Raw genomic sequence first — 18,926 nt, 5'->3', positions numbered from 1 at the left:
AAATTCTCTACACTTGTCTTCGTATAGCTTTTCGTACTCGCCTTTATTCCTGTTGTATTTTACTATCTGCTCGGTACAGCTGCCGAACTAATATAGCTGCTTTGTACTCAAGGAGATGGAGATACTTCACTGGAAACGGCTGTACTCTTCGGCTTTAGACGAAGCTGAGAAAAGAGCTATAGCCGATCAGACGAAGAATGACGAGCTTTTGGCTCGTTTAGTGAAGCTGGAGGCCGATAATAAGGACTTAGAGTCCGATAAGAAGGATCTGGAGGCCGAGCTGAATACGACCATTGCTGAGAGGACTGCGTACGAGGATTACATCCGTGTGCGCGGGGGAGTGACCATATCAGATGTTCAGAGTCGAGTTGACGAACTGTGGGAGGAATATCATGTACTCCGGAGGAACAATGCGCTGGAGAGCTCGGCTTGCCAACAAGTTGTGAAATCATTACGGCGCTGGGCTTCTCGGTACGACATCATTCTTTCCCGGCGTCCCTCAATCGAGAGATTCCTTAGGCATTTCCCGCCAACAGATGCTCGCACTCCAGATCAAGCCTCTGGTTCCCTTGTCCAAAATCCTACTCCAAGTCAACAACGAACTCCGGAACAGCCGGAAACGTCAAGACGAGAACGGGCTCAGGAGCAACCGGAATCGTCAAGACAGGGACGGACTGAAATTCGCCGAGGAGTTGTGACTATGAGCGAGCAAGATCAGCAGATGCTTATTGCAGAGACTCTTCATCGCCGAGGTGTTAGGACTTCTCGGGCTCGGGGAAGAGGTGGTAGGTCGATTAGAGCATCTCGTCGACCTGCTTATTCTTCAGCTGCCGAGAACGCCCGAACTCGGCTTCCCGAGGATTTTGTGAATAGGTGGCTCAACTTTAGCAACCCCGGACAGTAGAATAGTCCTTTGTAATAGCGTAACGCCATTTTGTAGGGTAGCGGAGTTGTATGCCGAACAAGATTTGAAAAATGAAATTTTGTTTTCGCTTCTAACACTGTGTATTTACAGCTTAGCGAAGAAATTTCATCGTACTTGTCCTCGGTCTTATGAAGTAAACTTCTTTGACCGGACTTGGTCCTTGGTCTTATGAAGTAAACTTCTTTGACCGGACTTGGTCCTTGGTCTGATGAAATAAACATCTTTGACCGGATTCGTCTTTGGTCTGATGAAATAAACATCTTTGACCGGACTTGTCTTTGGTCTGATGAAATAAACATCTTTGACCGGACTCGTCTTTGGTCTGATGAAATAAACATCTTTGACCGGACTCGTCTTTGGTCTGATGAAATAAACATCTTTGACCGGACTAAGCTTGTGTTCTAATTTGGCGATTTTTGTCGCCGGGATCGAACTTTCCCTTGTCCTAATTCGGCGAGTTTTATCGCGTGGATCGGACTTTCCCAGTTAACCGAAGTGGTCTTATGCAGTAAACCTCTTTGACTAGACAAGGTCGTCCTCGGTCTTATGAGGTAAACTTCTTTGACCGAACTTGGTCGTCCTAATTCGGCGAGGTTTATCGCGTGGATCGGACTTTCCCTTATTGCAGTTCGTTTCAGACGAAGTGCTTGATTCTTAAGCTGAATTGTGGTCTTGAATCCTCTTTAGAAGCTTGGACTTCACAATCGTTGGCTTATTGCAGTTCGTTTCAGACGAACTGCTTGTTTAAGCTGAATTGTGGTCTTGTATCCTCTTTAGAAGCTTTGACTCACAATCGTTGGCTTATTGCAGTTCGTTTCAGACGAACTGCTTGTTTAAGCTGAATTGTCGTCTTGTATCCTCTTTAGAAGCTTTGACTCACAATCGTTGGCTTGTATATGTTCTAAGAAGGGGATCAGCCTTCGAAGAACAAGATACCTCGGTAACATTTGTAAGAGACGACACGCACAGAGAGACAAAACACACAGACAAAACGCACAGAGACAAACAAAGACTAAGCAAACCAAAGAAAGCACATTGACCGAACAGGACTCAAGACAGACTGACCGGACTGTCTCTTACAAATGGAACTTTTTGAGGTTGGAAACGTACCATGTTCGGGGTACTTGTGCTCCTGACACGAGTCAATTTGTAAGACCCTTTGCCGAGGACTTCTGACACCCGATATGGACCTTCCCATGTGGGTTCGAGTTCGCCCAGCTTTTCTGCTCGGCTTACTTCGTTGTTTCTCAAGACGAGATTTCCCACTTGAAATTGCAGCTTTTTCACCCTTTGGTTATAATACCGGGCTACTTGCTCCTTGTACTTGGCTGCTTTTATGCAGGCCAATTCTCTTCTTTCTTCGGCAAGATCTAGTTCGGCTCTCAGTCTGTCACCATTCATTTCTGAGGAGAAATTTAGAGTTCGGGGACTGGGTACGCCGATCTCAACCGGAATCACGGCTTCAGTGCCGTACACCATCGAGTTCGGCTCCGGTGTGACTTCGGTCATTTCGCCTGCCTCTGACTCCGGCTGCTGTGATTGCTATGCTTGATGGTGCCGATCTTATTGCTCGGCACTTTTAAGCGCAATCTGCGAACACACTTGCTCTTTTTCGATCACCTCGGATGACCGCTATCCCTCCTTTAGTGGAGAAGGTGTTCGGCGAGGATGCCTCTGATCGCTATGACCGGGCTTCTTTTTGTCTTCTCTAGATGAGCTGTCTAAAGACCGTTTTCGACGGTCTGCCTCATCGGCACGAGAAAACTTGTCCGCAATGTCCCACATCTTTTGAGCTGTTTGCGGACTGCATTCCACGAGCTTTCTGTAGAGAGCTCCGGGCAGGATTCCATTTTGGAATGCCGAAATGACAAGTAGATCATTGAGATAATCTACTTGTAGGCATTCCTTGTGGAACCTCGTCATGAAGTCGCTGATCTTTTCGTCACGACCTTGACGTATAGAAAGCAGCTGAGCCGAAGTGCTTCGGGCTTCCGCTTTCTGAAAGAACCTCCTGTGGAAAGCATCCATTAGATCTCGGTAAGATCTAATGCTGCCTTGGGGGAGGCTATCGAACCACCTTCTCGCGTTCCCGATAAGCAGCTCGGGGAACAGCTTGCACATATGGACCTCATTGAGACCCTGGTTCGCCATGTTATACTGATAGCGTCCCAGGAAGTCATGAGGATCCACCAACCCGTCATAAGTCATCGACGGAGTTCGGTAGTTCTGTGGAAGGGGAGTTCGGGTGATATCGTCCGAGAACGGAGTCTTCAATGCTCCGTACATGGCGAACCCGACATCTCTTCGGTATGGAGGAGATGGAGATCTCCTGTGATTCCGGTACCGAGGAGGAACAGGAACATGTCGAGATTGAGGATTCTTCTTCCTGGAAGACACGGCACTACTGCGGTAGTGACTTTCATGTCTGGATGAGGAAGGAGAATCCACCGTTTTCGTCTTCGGCTCTTGGCTCTTTTGCAGGAAGGCTAAGAACTCATCCTGCTTCTCAGCCAAGAACAGCTTGACAGCCTCATTCAAATCAGGCTGCTGGGAAGACTCGGTGTGTGGACCTTTTGAGCGGCTTGTTCCTTCATCGTGAAAACTGGAAGTAGATGTCTCCCGAGGCTGTTTTCCGGACCTGCGGGCTGGACTAGCTTCCTCATGGTTTTCACGAACGGTATTACGGGTAGTGTGTGATCTGGTATGCATTTTTTTGGGGTGGAAAAAGGGTCAAAAATTCGCTTTATCACAAATTTGGTTCTCTTCCTTCCCACAGACGGCGCCAGTGATGGATCCGCGAATTCCTGATGTTAGTAAATGCTGGTAGAGAATAAAGGCTACGACACAAAGAATTTACGTGGTTCGATTTACTGAAGTAAATCTACGTCCACGGGAAGAAGGGAGGGCAAGATTGTATTGCTTGATCTGGGATTACAGCTTACAACACAGACTTGCTATATGCTATTTTATCTCTAGAGAGCTTAACCTTTTTCTATCTGATCTAAGTTCTATTTATATATTGAACTAAGATCGTGGCTTGCATCACCACCCTAAGTCGTGGATGTCGTGTAGGTCATGGCCTAAGATCGTGGATGTAGCGTAGGTCATGGCCTACGATCGTGGCCTGAGTTGACACCACGTGGTAGTGGGTGTGTTGGAAGTTGTGGAAACCCTGTATGGGTCCACTAACTCCTTGTTCGGTCGAATACTGAGACCGAACTGCTTTGGTTGCCGATCTGAGAGTAGAGCTTGATGCCGACCTGAGAGCAGAGCTTGATTGGTTGGCTTTTACCGAGCTGTAGGCTGAGGCCGAACTCTTTGGTAATGCCGAACTCATACTCTTCCTTGGGCTTGTTTAGTACGCACCCCATCATGGATCATATGTTTTTTTTATTACAATATAAGTGATTGAAGAAAGATCTTTCCACTGTAAAATAAATTTTGATGATAATTTTTTAGTCGAGATCTATAAGCCAGATTGATTTCTAATTAATAAAATAATGATTGTTTACATCATAACCCTATATTGTACAAAGTGACAAGACAAGGAAGACGATAAAAATGTGAAAATGAAGGAGAAAGGGTGGTTAATAGTCGTATTCGTTTTTGCTAAGGGTCCTTTTTTCTGAAAATGCTATATCAGCCATGAAATTTGCAGAAACTATATCCCCCACCTAACACTAAGTAATCTTAACTCATAATAATAAATAAGTAAATAAAATTAAGAAGTATAAGGAGTAATATTTGTAATTTTCCATTGATACAAGTGTTTATGTACAATATTATAGTACTCCTATGGGGTGTTCGATTTGCAAGATTGTATCAGAGATTAAATTTGTTATGTGTTTGGTTCATAAGATTCAACTCGACAACTCAATCCTAGATGAATAATTATGGGATAATTAGTCATAGCTAACCCCCTATGATTAAAATAATCTCACAACTCAATCCTAAATTATATATTGATATTATTTTATCTTGCAAACCGAACACCACCTATGTGTATGAGTTTCTTGTCTCCACGCCAACAATGCGGCTCTTTTAGTGTTAAAATAATATGGGAATCAAATACTCAGTCCTCACATAAATATAGACCATTTTTATTATTTTAATTCGTTTCAGAAAATAGATCACTTATATTTATGAAACTTTTTTTTCTAGTAAGATTGACCACATTTTCTAAACAATATTTCAATTATTTTTTATTTAACTTCCTCTATTTCTATCTAACTTATCGATTCCACATTAAACCCTGTAACATTAAAAAAATACTCCTAGTCTACTTTTATGGGACGGAAAAAATAATATTTTTACTAATTTCCGTATGACTTCCATGTGTAAATATATATTCCTCAAGTTTAATTTCATAAATGTTACTCCCACCATCCAGAATAAGAGTCCATTTGGTTTGAGCACGAATTTTAAGAAATAAGTATACAGATAAATGAATTAAATAAGTTAATTGAATATGAGTCTCACTTATGCATAGTAAATTTATAACAAAATGTGAGTGAAATAAATTGATGGAATATAAGACTGTTTACTATATATGAGGCGGACGAAAATGACAAAAATATGACTTTTATTAGGGTATATGGGAGTATGTGAATGACCAACCTATCAAATTTTAAGTCAACTCTATTTGGATTGCCAATTTAAATAAGTGCATGTTAATTAGGTTGTAATTTTATGGGATTAAAAATTTTCTACCATAATCATAAATTCGTTACCACAATTTCGATCTCACCCAGATTAGGATGCATAAAATATTTTATATATTTGATTTTAAATTCATCTGAAACCCCATAAAATTGACCAATAAACAACACAAATTTATTACTAAGAGCATCTCCAATGGTGGCGTCGTCACCGGCACGCCGATTTTTCGCAGACGCCGGTGCTGACGCCGAACCATTGCGAGCGGCGTCAGCGAAATCGGCGTGCCCACGCCGATCCTCGTGGCGCCATTGTATGCCCCGGATCGGAGTCAGATTATTAATTTTTTTTAATTTTTCGAAACACTATACATACGCGGCGGCGGCGACGACGAAGGGCTGGGCGACGACGGAGGCGAGGAGTGATTTTTTATGTAATTTTTTTATTGTACTTTTTAATTTTTGTAATTTTTTTTAAATTAATTTATTTTTTTTAAAATTATTGTACTTTTTAAATTTTAATAGTATTATTCAATTTTCCTGTATTTGTCTCGTAAATTAAATTTCGTATGTTGCTACGATTGTAAATTAAATTATATAACTGTTATTAGTGATGTGGATAGGCTATGAGGGAGCTATTGCATGTCCAGATGATGTGGCAGTGGCAAGGCTATCAGAGAGCTATTGCATGTACAGAATCACTTGAGATGCTCTAATTGACAATCATTCCTGTATAATAATATTTCAATCATATCAGTATTTTTTGGCATTGAAACCATACCCCTACTATATAAAGAATACTCCATAATAAAGGATGGGAAATAGTCATATTTACATGAGCCTGGCAATTATTAGTCGATGATAATTTTTCTCCAAACTTGGAATCTTAAAGTTAGTTATAGTAACTGAGCTTGATTTCCAAAATTACTAAAAACAAAAGCATTAATTAAAAATTAACTGGAAACAGTATCTTAGGTAGCAGCAGAGTCAGACCACCCCTCACAAATTTAAATTATTTAATCTCCAAAACCTCATTCTCTAACAAGTTTTCTTATACAGCTTTCGTTTTCATTTTCTCTTCAATCTCCAAGAGAAATTGAATCGTCCTTCTCAGAATTTAAGGCAACAATGGTTGCTGGGAAAGTAAAATCTGTAATGGGGCTGCAGAAACCAGCAGCAACTCCAGCTAAGCAAAGGCCCGACGCCGCCGCCGCCAAACCGCCGTGGTCAACCACCGCCAAGCCGCCGCAGAAGGGCTCCGCCGCCCCTTTCTCGCGCTACTTCCCGCGAGCATCGGCTCAAGTCCAGCCCCGCCCTCCCGACGCCGCCGAACTCCTCCGCCTCGTCGAGGAATTGCGAGAGAGCGAGTCGCGGTTGAAGACCCAAATCAGAGAGTCCGTGTCCATCGTTCCCGTGTTGGAGAGCGTTATTTCAAACAAGAATTCCGAAATCGGACGCTCCAGAAGGAAGATCGAATGCCTGGAATCTGAAAACGAGAAGCTCCGGAGTGAGAATGAGTTTCTGCATATGGAGCTGTCGAAGCAGAATCGGGTGTACGAGGAGAAAATCAGACACATGCAGGCCGAGCTAGCTGATATCAAGATTGCCGTTTCCGAGAGAGAAAGTGAGTACGAGGATGCGTCGTCTCCATTGGCAGCTGCAGCGAAGGTCAGCGATCGTAAATTTAATATACCCCCCAAGTGTTTGATAAAATGGCCGACTCAAATTAGTAGCAAAAACGAAGCTGAAGCGAGGAAAGATGAAGTCTTTACTGCTGCAACGGGAATTTCCGATGAAATTCCTGAAACTTCCGATGGGTTTCCAGGGATAAGATCCCGTGCTCCGCGCGTTCCTAAGCCGCCACCGCGGCCATTTCATTCATCTTCTCCCAGATGTTTACAATCCGTCTCGTTGCCTTCTTACGGTTCCTTAACCGATTCAGCGCACCGCGCGTTATCGGAGATTCCAGCTCCTCCACCTCCACCTCCACCTCCACTGCCTCCATCACGGCCAGAGAAATCCTTATCCACAGCCCCACCACCACCTCCTCCGCCTCCCCCAAAATGTGGGTTGAAGCCGGCGCCGGCGAAGGTCAGGAGAGTTCCGGAGGTGGCTGAGTTTTACCACTCACTAATGCGGAGGGATTCAATTTTCCGGAAGGATTCCACCGCCGGCGGCGCGGGTGCTACGGCGAAGGACATGATTGGTGAAATCGAGAACCGTTCCGCACATTTACTCGCCGTAAGTTCTCTGTAGTGTTGACTATTTTGGTGGTGTTTTACCGTTTACTGTTTAGGTTCTTTTACCGCCATCGCCACTCTGTCACTGAGATTGACCGGTCTCTCTTTCATGGGGAGCTTTTTCTTGGAACTTTGCCAGCTGCTTTACAGGATAAGACAGTGTTTATATTCTAGATCAAAATTGGTAAAACTGAACCAAACACGTGGGCAAAAATGACAATTCATCCCATCTATTGATTGTGATCAATTCCAATTGCACTTTTTTGGTTGGTTTTACAACAAAAATGGAAAAGCATGTAAATGTGTGTGTAATCATAGCCACTTCCATATGCTTGTCTTTATCTAATTTGTTACTGCCACCTTAAACACAGATTAAGACTGATATAGAGACTCAAGGGGATTTCATAAGGTTCTTGATTAAAGAAGTTGAGGTTGCTGCATTCACTGACATTGAAGATGTTGTGTCTTTTGTCAAATGGCTTGATGATGAGCTGTCTTACCTGGTATAATATCCCTTAATTTCTTATAAAGGTTGCTACTTTGTGGTTGGTAATGATTTTCTAATCGGTTTTTGCAAAGGTGGATGAGAGGGCAGTGTTGAAACACTTTGATTGGCCTGAAAAGAGAGCAGATGCATTGAGAGAAGCTGCATTCGGTTACTCTGATCTGAAGAAGCTGGAGTCAGAAGTCTCCTCCTTTCGCGATGATCCTAGGCAACCTTGCGCTCACGCTCTCAAGAAAATACACTCTTTGTTTGAGAAGTGTGAACTCTACCTAAATTAATTACCTGGATTTTCCATTAGCAATAAATTAATATGCTGCATTATATTTTTGCAGATTGGAACATGCTGTGTATAAATTGTCGAGATTGAGAGAGTCAGTGAAGGAGAGATACAAAGGCTTCCACATTCCTGTTAACTGGATGCTCGATACCGGTTATGTTAGTCTGGTAAAATCTCATCACAAGTTTTGATCTTTTTTGACCGTTGATGAGTATAGTTTAAAGGCTTTTATGTTACATTTTCTTGAAGCGGAGATATTACTTAATATTACTACTTTGAATTGTTATGGTGGAGAAGATCTTCTCTAAATGCACAACTTAGACAAGATTTCTCATTTTCATAAACAACTGTATTAATATACTGAGTTTGTCAAGGTCAACTCCAAGAATTATAAAAACGTCCAGACAAATTAGATTTTTCTATTAAAATTATGCATAGATTGAATTCTAGCCTACTTACATATATGGAAAATAATTGAAATAACCTTCGTTAGCTTATCCGTATTCATCCCTTCAAATGGATTAATCTGCTAGCACGGTCCAAGTTCATCCATTTAGGTGGAGCCTAGGTACTGGTCTGTGTCAATTAAGGATTAGCAATAACTCTCTTTAACTGTTGACATATTGCATGCACTTCACATGTCTTTGATTGCGAGATTTAGCATATGTTAATTGCAAAGGTTTCTGATACTTCAGCGTTCGTCCTATAAGTAGAATCTACTGGGAAACCTCAGAAACCAAATGAGCAATAATCAAATGAAAGAGATTCATATCAGTAGTTAAATGAGCAATTTATTATTTGGCAATTTGGTGTAGGAAGTTCATTCCGTGGTCCCTCGAGGTCATTTATACAACTGGAAACTTATGGGGAAGCAGGCCATACAAAAATTAAAGTTTTGGTAGGTGGCAAAGGATGCCACATTTTGTTATATGTCCAACTACTGCACGAGAGTCGCTGAGCATGTGCAAGTCTTTTATATATCTAAGATGCCCCAATTTTGTCTCTTTTGATTTGGGATTATTTTATATTCTTTAAGTTGACCTTAACCTAATCCCTGAAATATATGTTAACTTTGTGCACTTTCTTGCCTGTTTCTAATGTATCATTGTTTTGTTTAATGAAACTTTAATGGGAGAAACTTCGTTGCTACAGTATTATTTTTTACCTCATTGGGCTGACAATTGTACGCAGATCAAGCTGGCGTCCGTGAAACTAGCAGTCAAGTACATGAAGAGAGTGTCGGGGGAGCTTGAAATGGTTGGTGGCAGCCCTGAAGAAGAAGAGCTCATAGTTCAAGGTGTCAAGTTTGCTTTCCGAGTTCATCAGGTGAGCGATTCTGTTTCTTTCGAACATCATCATGTGTTGCAAAGGGGTCAGTTCTGATTCTGATTTTGTTTCTTAGTTTGCGGGTGGTTTTGATGTGGAAACGATGAAGGCGTTTGAGGAGCTGAGGGATAAAGCTCGTCTGTGTAACGTGCAGTGCCAAACACAGCAGCAGCAGCACAAGTATGTTTCAAGGTCTTGTGCGTCTGCTATTTATCTGTAGGGAGTAGCAAAGTCTGCTGCAGAAGATGATAGCTGCTATTTTTTGCTGTAAAATAGGGTTGGAAGATAGGGAAAGAATGTGAATATGATTGGCGGCTTCAACTGCATTGGTTTTGATGTCTAAGCTTCAACGATTCAAAATATAACAATGATTTGAATGGAATTTAGGTTGAAGATGAAATCAATGAGATTGCTTGTTAAGTTTGCATTTTATTCTTTTTTTTTTCTTTTTTCTTTTTGTTTTTCTGGTGGAGAGATTTTATCGTTTTAGTGTTTGTTCGTTGATAAACGGTAGAAGTATGGGGTGCACGAGGCTCGTTTTGAATTGTCAAGGTGGCTGGCGGAAAAGATCATCTAATACATTGGATGATACATTTCATGTAATAAGAGCATCCACAACCGTGCTCTTACCAGCGGCACGGTTGTGGGTCCGGCCCCACTTTTTCGGCCTGCTCTCTGGCAAGAGCACCACACCCACAGATGTGCTCTTCCGCAAGGACGAACACAATTAATTTAAAATTCAACTAAACAAAAACATTTCTATAATACTAAAATTCAATAAAAAACCACAATAAATATTACAAATTACAAATAAAATAAAAAAGACATAATTAAAATCCTAAAAATTAAAAATTACATAATTAAAATCCTAAAAATTAAAAATTACATAATTAAAATACTAAAAATTAAAAATTACATAATTAAAATCCTAAAAGTAAAAAACTACACAATTATTGGCTAATATTACCCGAGGAAGACTACGCATCCGACGGCACCAACCCCAATTATTTTTGGAGACCCAATATCATGGTCTCGTGCGTTTGAAGTTGCGTGGGGGTCATAGATGACCTATCGGCCATATTGAGTTGGGCCAAAAGGGCCCACAACGAGTTGTTCGGGGGTGGAGGTGGAACATAGGGTGCGGGTTCGGGAGCGGGGGCAGATGGAGTCGTGGCGCGACGGCGTTCGGCCGCCGCCTTCTTCCTTCCTTGCGGTCGGCGTCGGGAACCGCTTGGTCCGGCGTCGGGGCTACCCAAGTTAGCTTCGGCGAGTTGGCTAGCCACTTCTTCGCCGGCGTCGGATAGGGATGTCGACCGTGACCGTTTGGAGGAGCCGCTAGAGGAGGATGTTACGCCTCCCAGATACTTCGGGTGCGTCCTCGTTTCCTGCCAAACATTTAGGTACTTGAACGACTTACCGTTCATGGATTGGTAGGTGCTCAGCGCCGCAATGATGATGTCGACCTCGCTCCAGCCGCTACCGGCATTCCGCGACTCCTGGAGGAAATAGCCATTGAACTTGCCAATTTCGTCGTTGGCTCGGCCGATGCAGTTGCGCACCATACTCTCGTTGCGCTCGATCGTTCCCGGCGGCCGGTTTGCATTGTACCGCCGAGAGACGTGCCACCAAAAGTGATCGCCGGATTGGTTCGTGCCAACCACCGCATCTTCGGATATTTCCAAGTACGCCTTGAACAATCTATCCATCTCCGCCGGTGAGTACGGTGTGCGGACACCGGCGCGAGATGGAGGAGTCGGAGTTTGGGAAGGGACGGGAGGCCTAGGCTCCGGTGTCCACCCGTATCGCCCATCGGAGTCACCTTGGTCGTCGACCGGGTATGGCCGGTAGCCACCCGGAACGCCCGAATCTTGGGTGAGAGGAGGGGCCGAATAGTCCGTTTCCGGACTAGGAAACGGTTGTGAACCGAACCATTCGGGGTTCCAACCGTGGGAGCCGCTTGGGTTATCGTCGTGACCGGACATAGTGGTGTTGTAGGGTGTGAGAGAATGAAGATGAAAATGGATATGAGAGATTGAAGATGAGAATGGAGATGAGATAATGATGATGAGAATTGTGTAGTTTGATGTGAATTTTTGGGAGTGAAATTGAGGGTATTTATAGATGAAAGTGTGTATTTTTGGGGTAAAAAAAATTTTAAAAAAATTAAAAAGTGGGAAAAAACGGTTATAAACGGATATAATTTTTTTGGGAAGTGATTTTTTTTTTAATTTTTTATCGGTTTTTTTTAATTAAAAACATATTTAAAAAAAAAATTTAAACACAACGGCTATGCCGTTGACGAATGAGGGCGCGCCACGTCAGCTGCTCGCTGGCACGGCGCTGCTCGATGCATCGAGCAACGCCTTGCCAGCGGCGCGAGCGCAGCGACGACGGACGCCACCGTTGTGGATGCTCTAGTAGTTGGCGCGGACCGCCGTGGTGACGGACGTCACCGTTGTGAATGCTCTAAGACTACTATAAATTGTCATTTTATAGTTGTGTAGTAGATTGCTAGATGCATTACCAAATGTATTAGGTAATCTTCTCTGGGTTTCTGGGTGGCTGAGACGTGCTATATTTCGGGGGTGACTGCTGCACTCATGTGCAAGGACCGAAAAAGAAAGATTTATATTTATTGTCATTCACACTTCTAATTAATGTGTCTTTCGATATACTCATAAAAAATTTGTTGATAGTCTATTTCTTTTGATGAAAGGTCTATTTAAGGTTATTAATACTTTCAATTAATGTGTCTTTTGCTATTACAAGTAGTACTCTCAAACTACAAAATTGAACATTTAATCCAATTGTAAATGGGTAAATCTGAATATAAATCTTTCCTTCAAGAAGTGTTCATGAAGTCCCTTCCTTTTACATAAACAATTTTGTGTGATTCTTGAAAATCTAAGCTAGATAATTTTCGTCAAATGATTAGAATGACAAACAATGCTAATGAAGTTACAAAATTATTAATGTACTTTAACCAATTCATTTGGTATATTGAAATAATACTCCATCCGTCCCATAAAAATATATGTACTTTCTATTTTCGTCGGTCCCACAAAAATACGTGCATTCCATTTTTGGAAAGTCATATCAATTTGATAATGTAGGTCTCACTACCCACTAACACTACTTTAACTACTATTTTCCTCCTCTCCCTTACTTTACCATACCATTATTTTCATCTCTCTTTCTTTACCAAATTTGTATTAATTCTCGTGCCATATCCATTGTCCATATTTTTATGGAACGGATGGAGTATTATCTTAAATATCCATCTCACTCACATCCACACTTCAGAGTTGAATTCCGATCCACTAGTCATATGAAAAACTTCTTATATTAATTTGATATTTATTGTCTGTTACAAACAATATTTTAATTGATGTAAACAAAAATAAAAACAAGAAATTACACTTAAGTTATACTATAATTAAGGTGTTTATTGTTTAAGGAGCCAACAGTAGTAACTGAAATTGTGTGAGAGATATTTTGGCCTTCTCGACGATAAAATGCATTCGAATTATCGATCCAAGTTAATCTTAAGTAATCGAATAGAAGTAAAGAAAGCCCATTTGGATTTGAGTCCAAGTGATAGGCCAATTTGGAATTTGAGCCCAAAGCGTAAAAACTATTTCGTCTTCTTCTATTTGGGCGGAGAGTTCGAGTTTCGAGCCCAGTAATTACGGCAGAGCTCATCGTTTTCAATTTTCGTAGCAAAAGGCTATGACGTCTCTTTTGATTGGAGGAGGCATCACTGTGAAGCCCCCAATTCCATTCTCCCCATCAAGTTTAGCTTCCTTCAATTTCGCAACTCCCTCTTTTTCGCGTAGTAAATCGATTACTATTTCACGGAATCTGAAATTGGTAGCTGCTGCTTCTCCCATGGCGAGTCAGCAGAGCTCAGTCCAAGCGACTACTTCTGTCCCCGATTCTTCCATCAAGCTCCTATTTGTCGAAATGGGCGTCGGCTACGATCAGCATGGGTGCCTCCCTCTCTCTCTCACTCGCTCGGTTTTATGATTATGCCACGAATTTTCTGATTTTAGTTTTTATTTAAATGAAATACAGACAGGATATTACATCAGCGGCAATGCGGGCTTGTAGGGATGCCATTTCCTCCAATTCAATTCCTGCTTTCAGAAGAGGTAAATGATGCTAAAGTTCTTTTCTTTCTTCCTTTTGTTTTCTGTTGATTTTGAATTGGATTGATCCCCTTTGTCAGCTTTCTTGTGATGAGTTCTGAGTTGAGCCCTGGATTAGGCATATGGAATAATTGATATTTTGTGAACTAATATATTTTCAATTTCAAATGGGATGTTTAAACTTTTTTGTAGCTTGTTGTAGGCACATGGAATCATTGATATTTTTGTGAACTTTCTCCATTCATTGATTTTCAAATGGGGTGTTTAGACTCTATAACTCGTTATAGGCATATGGAACTCTATTTGTTGATTTTCAGATGGGATGTTTGAACTCTATTTGTTGCTTGTTTATGGCTTTTGTTCACATAAACTATAAGATTAAATGTGTGTATGATGTATCACTTTGAAACTGTCACTATCTTAGCTGTATTTGCTAACAAGCAGTTGGGAAATGCATTTCTTTTCATTCTTTATGACTGTTTTGTTTGTGCTTGCGCGTGGTGGTCAGGCTCTATACCCGGTGTTTCATTTGCCGAGATGAAACTGCAGATTAAATTGGGAGTCCCTCGACCTCTCCAGCATTTGTTGGATATCAGTAAGGTCAAGTCAGTGTTCCCTTAGTAAGTACCTGCACCTTTTCGACTTATCCACCTGTTTCTGCACGTGTGTTTTGATCGTACATACTTCAACAGTGGAGCGATAACGAACGTTGAAGTTGTGGATGGTGGACTGATATGCTCAAGTGGTGTGGAAGTTGAGGAAATGGGAGATAAGAATGACAACTGCTACATTGTCAATGCAGCTGTCTATGTTGGCTACTAAATAAGTTGATGTGTACAAGGTTTGTTTCTCCTTTCCTTCAAGCATGCTGATAAACATGTTCAATCGCACCAATTCTAAATCAGTTGCCATGTGTTGAAGAAAATCATTACCCCGTCTAATTGCAGATGTACTAATCGATCAAGATCAAAGTAGTACGGAGTAGTTTTTTTGATTCGCTGCTATGCTAATTCAGTTCATGCTACATCTTATAGCTCACGTGTAATGGGTTATCGACAATTTCTTACCTGAACAGAAGTGGTGTTGCTGCACAGACAAGTTGGCCGCAAGTCTCAGGCAACATAAGGGGGCTCCATTTTAGTACCACCTTGTCTTCATTGTATTTAGATGGACAGCAGATACTCTGTTTTTAGTTGTTGTACTGTCTGATTTCAATCAGTTTTCGGCTTTTCGCTGTAATAAAACGGTTGATGGTTGCTTTGATGGAACATCACATTCAGTTATATGCTACTATGTTGTTTCCACCATATCAACATCAACAGAAATTAAAAACAATTTCCTATTAATGCAATCAGGGAATATTTTGACACTTTGAATATTGTATTTCCCACTTATTGCTTCAATCAAACTAATGACAAATTCACAGTTGGTTGTTTCTCAGTCACCCTAAAGCAGAGGGAAAATGCAACTAATTATAGACAGACAAGCTCACATAACAAGAGCCGCATAGAGCAGCTGATTCCACGTATCCGGCAACCCAGGGAGGCACCAATGGCTGCAGTCAACCCCTGCATGATCACCACTATAAGCAGACGGATGGGCATCCTTCCTCAGCTGAGACAGAAACGTAATGTCCAGCAAATACACAGGTTTCTGCATCCTGCTCAACACTCTGTTAACAACCTCCACCTCCGCTGGCGTCCCCCCTGGATATGTCGATCCCTCCAGAGGCTGCTGCTCGCCGTTACAGTTCTTTGACGCCGCCTTCCAGTCCCTACCTCTGCCAAAACAAAACCGGCCAAATTTAATTTCGAGTACCCTGAGACAGACCATGCACTGTCTGAGTAATAACTTACTGATAATGAGTGGGAGAGATCCCCTGGAAGAACACTCTAGTCTTGGTGGGATCGACGTTGAGGTCAACCCAGCGTCCCCACGTTGTCAACCCTTTGTAAAAGGCCACCAGGCGGTTCATGTCCTTGGACACGGTGGAGCCATCTTGTATGTAGTCCCATCTGCAACCACAACCATACATCACACTTCCGTACGAGCTCATTCACAAAACTTAAATCGTACATGAGTGTAATCAAATTACATACGCTTGATCTTCGCCTTTGTGAGTCCACCAATGCCATGTGTTGAACACTAGCATGTCCATCCCTCTCCACGCATTCCCTTGCTGAATCGAATCCAGCTTCAGCACCCTCCCGATATTCTCCCTCGTTATGTCCACCAGGTATGGTGATCGGTACAACAGTATCGTAACTCCATAATCCTGAAAACGTCAATAAAAATAAAGTTAAAACTGTCAAAATCTACAAGTACAAATAACAACTTGCTCATTCTGCTTTTTTGAATATTCTTCAATGGCGGCCAGTAAAGAACTCAATAAACCAGTTGTATTAAATGGTGTTGAGCTTAGGCTGGCAAAGGAGAAATATTTATTGTTACAGAAGTGGAGATTAGGCCACGGTGGCCCCTTTGACAGACCATCCATTTAATTTCTCCAAAGCTTGAGCAACAGATTCTATTAACTTCCTAATGATGACAAAGTTTCTAACTTTATAAGATTTATGCTCAGCCTCACTAAAGAAAGATGCTAATCATGGTCAAACATGAGAAAAAAAACATTAAAAATCTTATCTTGAAAAACAGAAGAACAAAAAATCATTACAGTAACTAAAAAAAGATGAGATTTTTCACTGACCAAGAATGTCACAGAAGAAAGGGTGCCCTGTCTAACATAGTTGTATTTGGAATTTGGAGCAGCTGCATAAATCATACAAGCCAGAGACTGCCATTGATTCAAACTCAACGAGTCACCCACAAACATAATCTTTTTCCCGCTCCATCTCTTGAGAAAATCCAGCCCATCAAACCTGAAAACGTTAAAAAATGGATTAAAAATGTGTTCTTGAAACACACAGAAACAAACATGGGGGTGTGTGAACCTGGGAGGGATGCAGGAGTCGGGCTGCCAGGAGAATTTGAGGAACTGCTTATCGGGTCGGCCGTATTTGATGCAGTCGAATTCCGGGTCGATAAACGGGCAGGCAGAGGACAGGTAGAGCGGGTAGGAGGGATCCGGGACCCATTTTCCTTGGAAGAGGTTGCAGGAAGTGAGCAATGCTTTGTTTGTGGTGGTTGTGTTTGAGAGCTTTGCTGAAGCAGCAGGGAGTGGCAGTAGCAAAAGTGGCAGCAGCACTAAAAACAAGGCTTCAAGAATGAGGAGGGGTTGTCGGTGATTGAAAGAAGAGAAGGGCATTGTGTGAATGTGGGGGAAAGAAAACAAAAGATGTGAAGAAAAAGCTGCCTATTTCAAAATCATGTCTTGATTGTTCATAATATATATGTAGAGGTGGGTTCACATGGTGTATTTAGCGTAATGCCGAAGAGGAAATGGAGATGAAGAGTTGGAAATTGTTGGAAGTATTTGAGTGGGGTGTGTGGGGGTGGGAGATGTGTCTTTTTTTGTACATTTGGTAGCACAGACTGTTAAAGGTTTTTGGAGGCTAATTTGTTAAGGGTGCTTTTTTTCATGAAAAGAAATGGGTTTCTTTTGTTTTGTATTTTCGTGGGCGCGCATGTCACGGGATTTTCAATAAACATTCTATTTCACGTTTGTTTTCTTGGAATTCAACTGAGGTGAATATAAATATAGGCACCGATTTCATTCCTGAATAATGCAACTTGTTTGTTTTTGGGGTCATCTTTATTTTGTTATACAATGTTTTTCTACTACTTAAGTGAATTTATGTATTTGCTTTTAGTCCACATGTGGTGAGTAATTATGAGGCTCGATGAAGATAGTTACTACTTAAGAGCACTGAGCTAAAGGGTTTTTTTTTTGAGAAAGTTTCCAATATAGTTTAGAAAGTAGGATAACAAAGAGAGGAGAGAAGAGAAGAGAAGAGAAGAGTAGAGCATAGCCACGCAGAGACAGTTTTCCTGGTGGGGGTTGGAGGCAGCTGCAACGATGGGGCTCACAACACGCACTCGTACTCACCCTAGATCCGCAACTGAGGCGCGCGTACACGATGCTTTTTTAATTATATTTAAAAAACTTACTAATAATATATGACACTATTGTGAAGAAGCCCCCAAATCTTAAACTTTGAGAAAGAAGTCGCTGCCAAAATTGAAGTTTGAGGAGGAAAATTATGTTATTTTTATTCTAATTTTGAAAGAGTATGTGTATTCAATTTGTCAATTTTTAAACAACAAAAAGTTGAAACTATTTCTCCACCCGTATATTTTGTCCAAACAAAACAACTTTTATGACAGTGGGACAAGTACTATAATACTCTATAGTGTAGACTTGTATTTGACTTTAACCAAAAGATTTTTTACCCCAATTAAATTAACCTTGGCCTACCTAGTTTATATGCATACCGACATGCAAGTTGTACGTGTACAAGTTTCGTTTTTCTCTTGTGTACTATTGATTTTTTTTAACATAACATATGGATGTCAAAGAAAAGACATTCTAAACAAAGTTCTCCTTTGTTGAGGCATTAATGTTACCACGGTAAATATTGTGCAATACTCATATTTTCAGTTCATCAAACGCAAACAGCTTAATGCCAATAAAAGTACACAATAAATAGAGTACAATTTTTGTTTATCAATGAATAGTACACAAACTCAGACTCTTAATCACATACGAAAGGAGTAATCTTATTTTCATATATAGGACGTCACTATATATGTAGTATTAGTATTTGATGTAAGACAACATTTATCTCTGATAGTATAATTTACTTATATATATATATATATATATATATATATATTTATTGAGGATCGTTATTCTCCTATTCATCCCTTAGATCATTTATTCTTCTTAATAT

General features: G+C 41.2%; 3 protein-coding genes across 5 annotated transcripts; 2 read left to right on the top strand and 1 right to left on the bottom strand.

Annotated features, from left to right (window-relative positions):
• Positions 1-6,441: 6,441 nt before the first annotated feature.
• On the top strand, positions 6,442-10,328 carry LOC121757196 (protein CHUP1, chloroplastic-like). The gene is made up of 6 exons (XM_042152712.1): positions 6,442-7,821; positions 8,192-8,323; positions 8,400-8,581; positions 8,658-8,769; positions 9,794-9,928; positions 10,005-10,328. The coding sequence occupies exons 1-6, from the start codon at positions 6,709-6,711 to the stop codon at positions 10,146-10,148; spliced, it is 1,818 nt and encodes a 605-aa protein (XP_042008646.1). The 5' UTR covers positions 6,442-6,708; the 3' UTR covers positions 10,149-10,328.
• Positions 10,329-13,624: 3,296 nt separating this feature from the next.
• Positions 13,625-15,383, top strand: LOC121759593. Of its 3 annotated transcripts, none has more exons than XM_042155242.1 (5): positions 13,625-13,917; positions 14,003-14,079; positions 14,585-14,696; positions 14,769-14,917; positions 15,152-15,383. In XM_042155242.1, the coding sequence occupies exons 1-4, from the start codon at positions 13,658-13,660 to the stop codon at positions 14,896-14,898; spliced, it is 579 nt and encodes a 192-aa protein (XP_042011176.1). In that variant the 5' UTR covers positions 13,625-13,657; the 3' UTR covers positions 14,899-14,917; positions 15,152-15,383. The 3 variants fall into 3 exon arrangements, with proteins under 3 accessions (XP_042011176.1, XP_042011175.1, XP_042011174.1); XM_042155241.1 differs by having other exon boundaries at positions 15,111-15,383; XM_042155240.1 differs by having other exon boundaries at positions 15,024-15,383.
• Positions 15,384-15,391: 8 nt separating this feature from the next.
• Positions 15,392-17,587, bottom strand: LOC121759592 (protein trichome birefringence-like 38). Its single transcript, XM_042155239.1, has 5 exons — positions 17,028-17,587; positions 16,784-16,955; positions 16,176-16,351; positions 15,933-16,091; positions 15,392-15,856 (listed from the first exon to the last, which is right to left on the bottom strand). Exons 1-5 carry the CDS (start codon positions 17,339-17,341, stop codon positions 15,565-15,567), a joined length of 1,113 nt encoding a protein of 370 aa, XP_042011173.1. The 5' UTR covers positions 17,342-17,587; the 3' UTR covers positions 15,392-15,564.
• Positions 17,588-18,926: the final 1,339 nt, after the last annotated feature.

The sequence above is a fragment of the Salvia splendens genome, chromosome 12, assembly GCF_004379255.2.
Source record: "Salvia splendens isolate huo1 chromosome 12, SspV2, whole genome shotgun sequence".
Lineage (NCBI taxonomy): Eukaryota > Viridiplantae > Streptophyta > Magnoliopsida > Lamiales > Lamiaceae > Salvia > Salvia splendens.
This window is presented reverse-complemented; position numbering and strand designations above follow the sequence as displayed.

Coding starts and splice junctions, on each gene's coding strand:
- LOC121757196 (XM_042152712.1), top strand. CDS start 6,709: ATGGTTGCTGGGAAAGTAAAATCTGTAATGGGGCTGCAGAAACCAGCA. Junction 7,822..8,191: donor GTTCCGCACATTTACTCGCC/GTAAGTTCTCTG, acceptor CCTTAAACACAG/ATTAAGACTGATATAGAGAC. Junction 9,929..10,004: donor TTGCTTTCCGAGTTCATCAG/GTGAGCGATTCT, acceptor TTTGTTTCTTAG/TTTGCGGGTGGTTTTGATGT.
- LOC121759592 (XM_042155239.1), bottom strand. CDS start 17,341: ATGCCCTTCTCTTCTTTCAATCACCGACAACCCCTCCTCATTCTTGAA. Junction 16,092..16,175: donor CACAAAGGCGAAGATCAAGC/GTATGTAATTTG, acceptor TTGTGGTTGCAG/ATGGGACTACATACAAGATG. Junction 15,857..15,932: donor ATCTCTCCCACTCATTATCA/GTAAGTTATTAC, acceptor TTGTTTTGGCAG/AGGTAGGGACTGGAAGGCGG.
- LOC121759593 (XM_042155242.1), top strand. CDS start 13,658: ATGACGTCTCTTTTGATTGGAGGAGGCATCACTGTGAAGCCCCCAATT. Junction 13,918..14,002: donor GTCGGCTACGATCAGCATGG/GTGCCTCCCTCT, acceptor AATGAAATACAG/ACAGGATATTACATCAGCGG. Junction 14,697..14,768: donor GTCAAGTCAGTGTTCCCTTA/GTAAGTACCTGC, acceptor ATACTTCAACAG/TGGAGCGATAACGAACGTTG.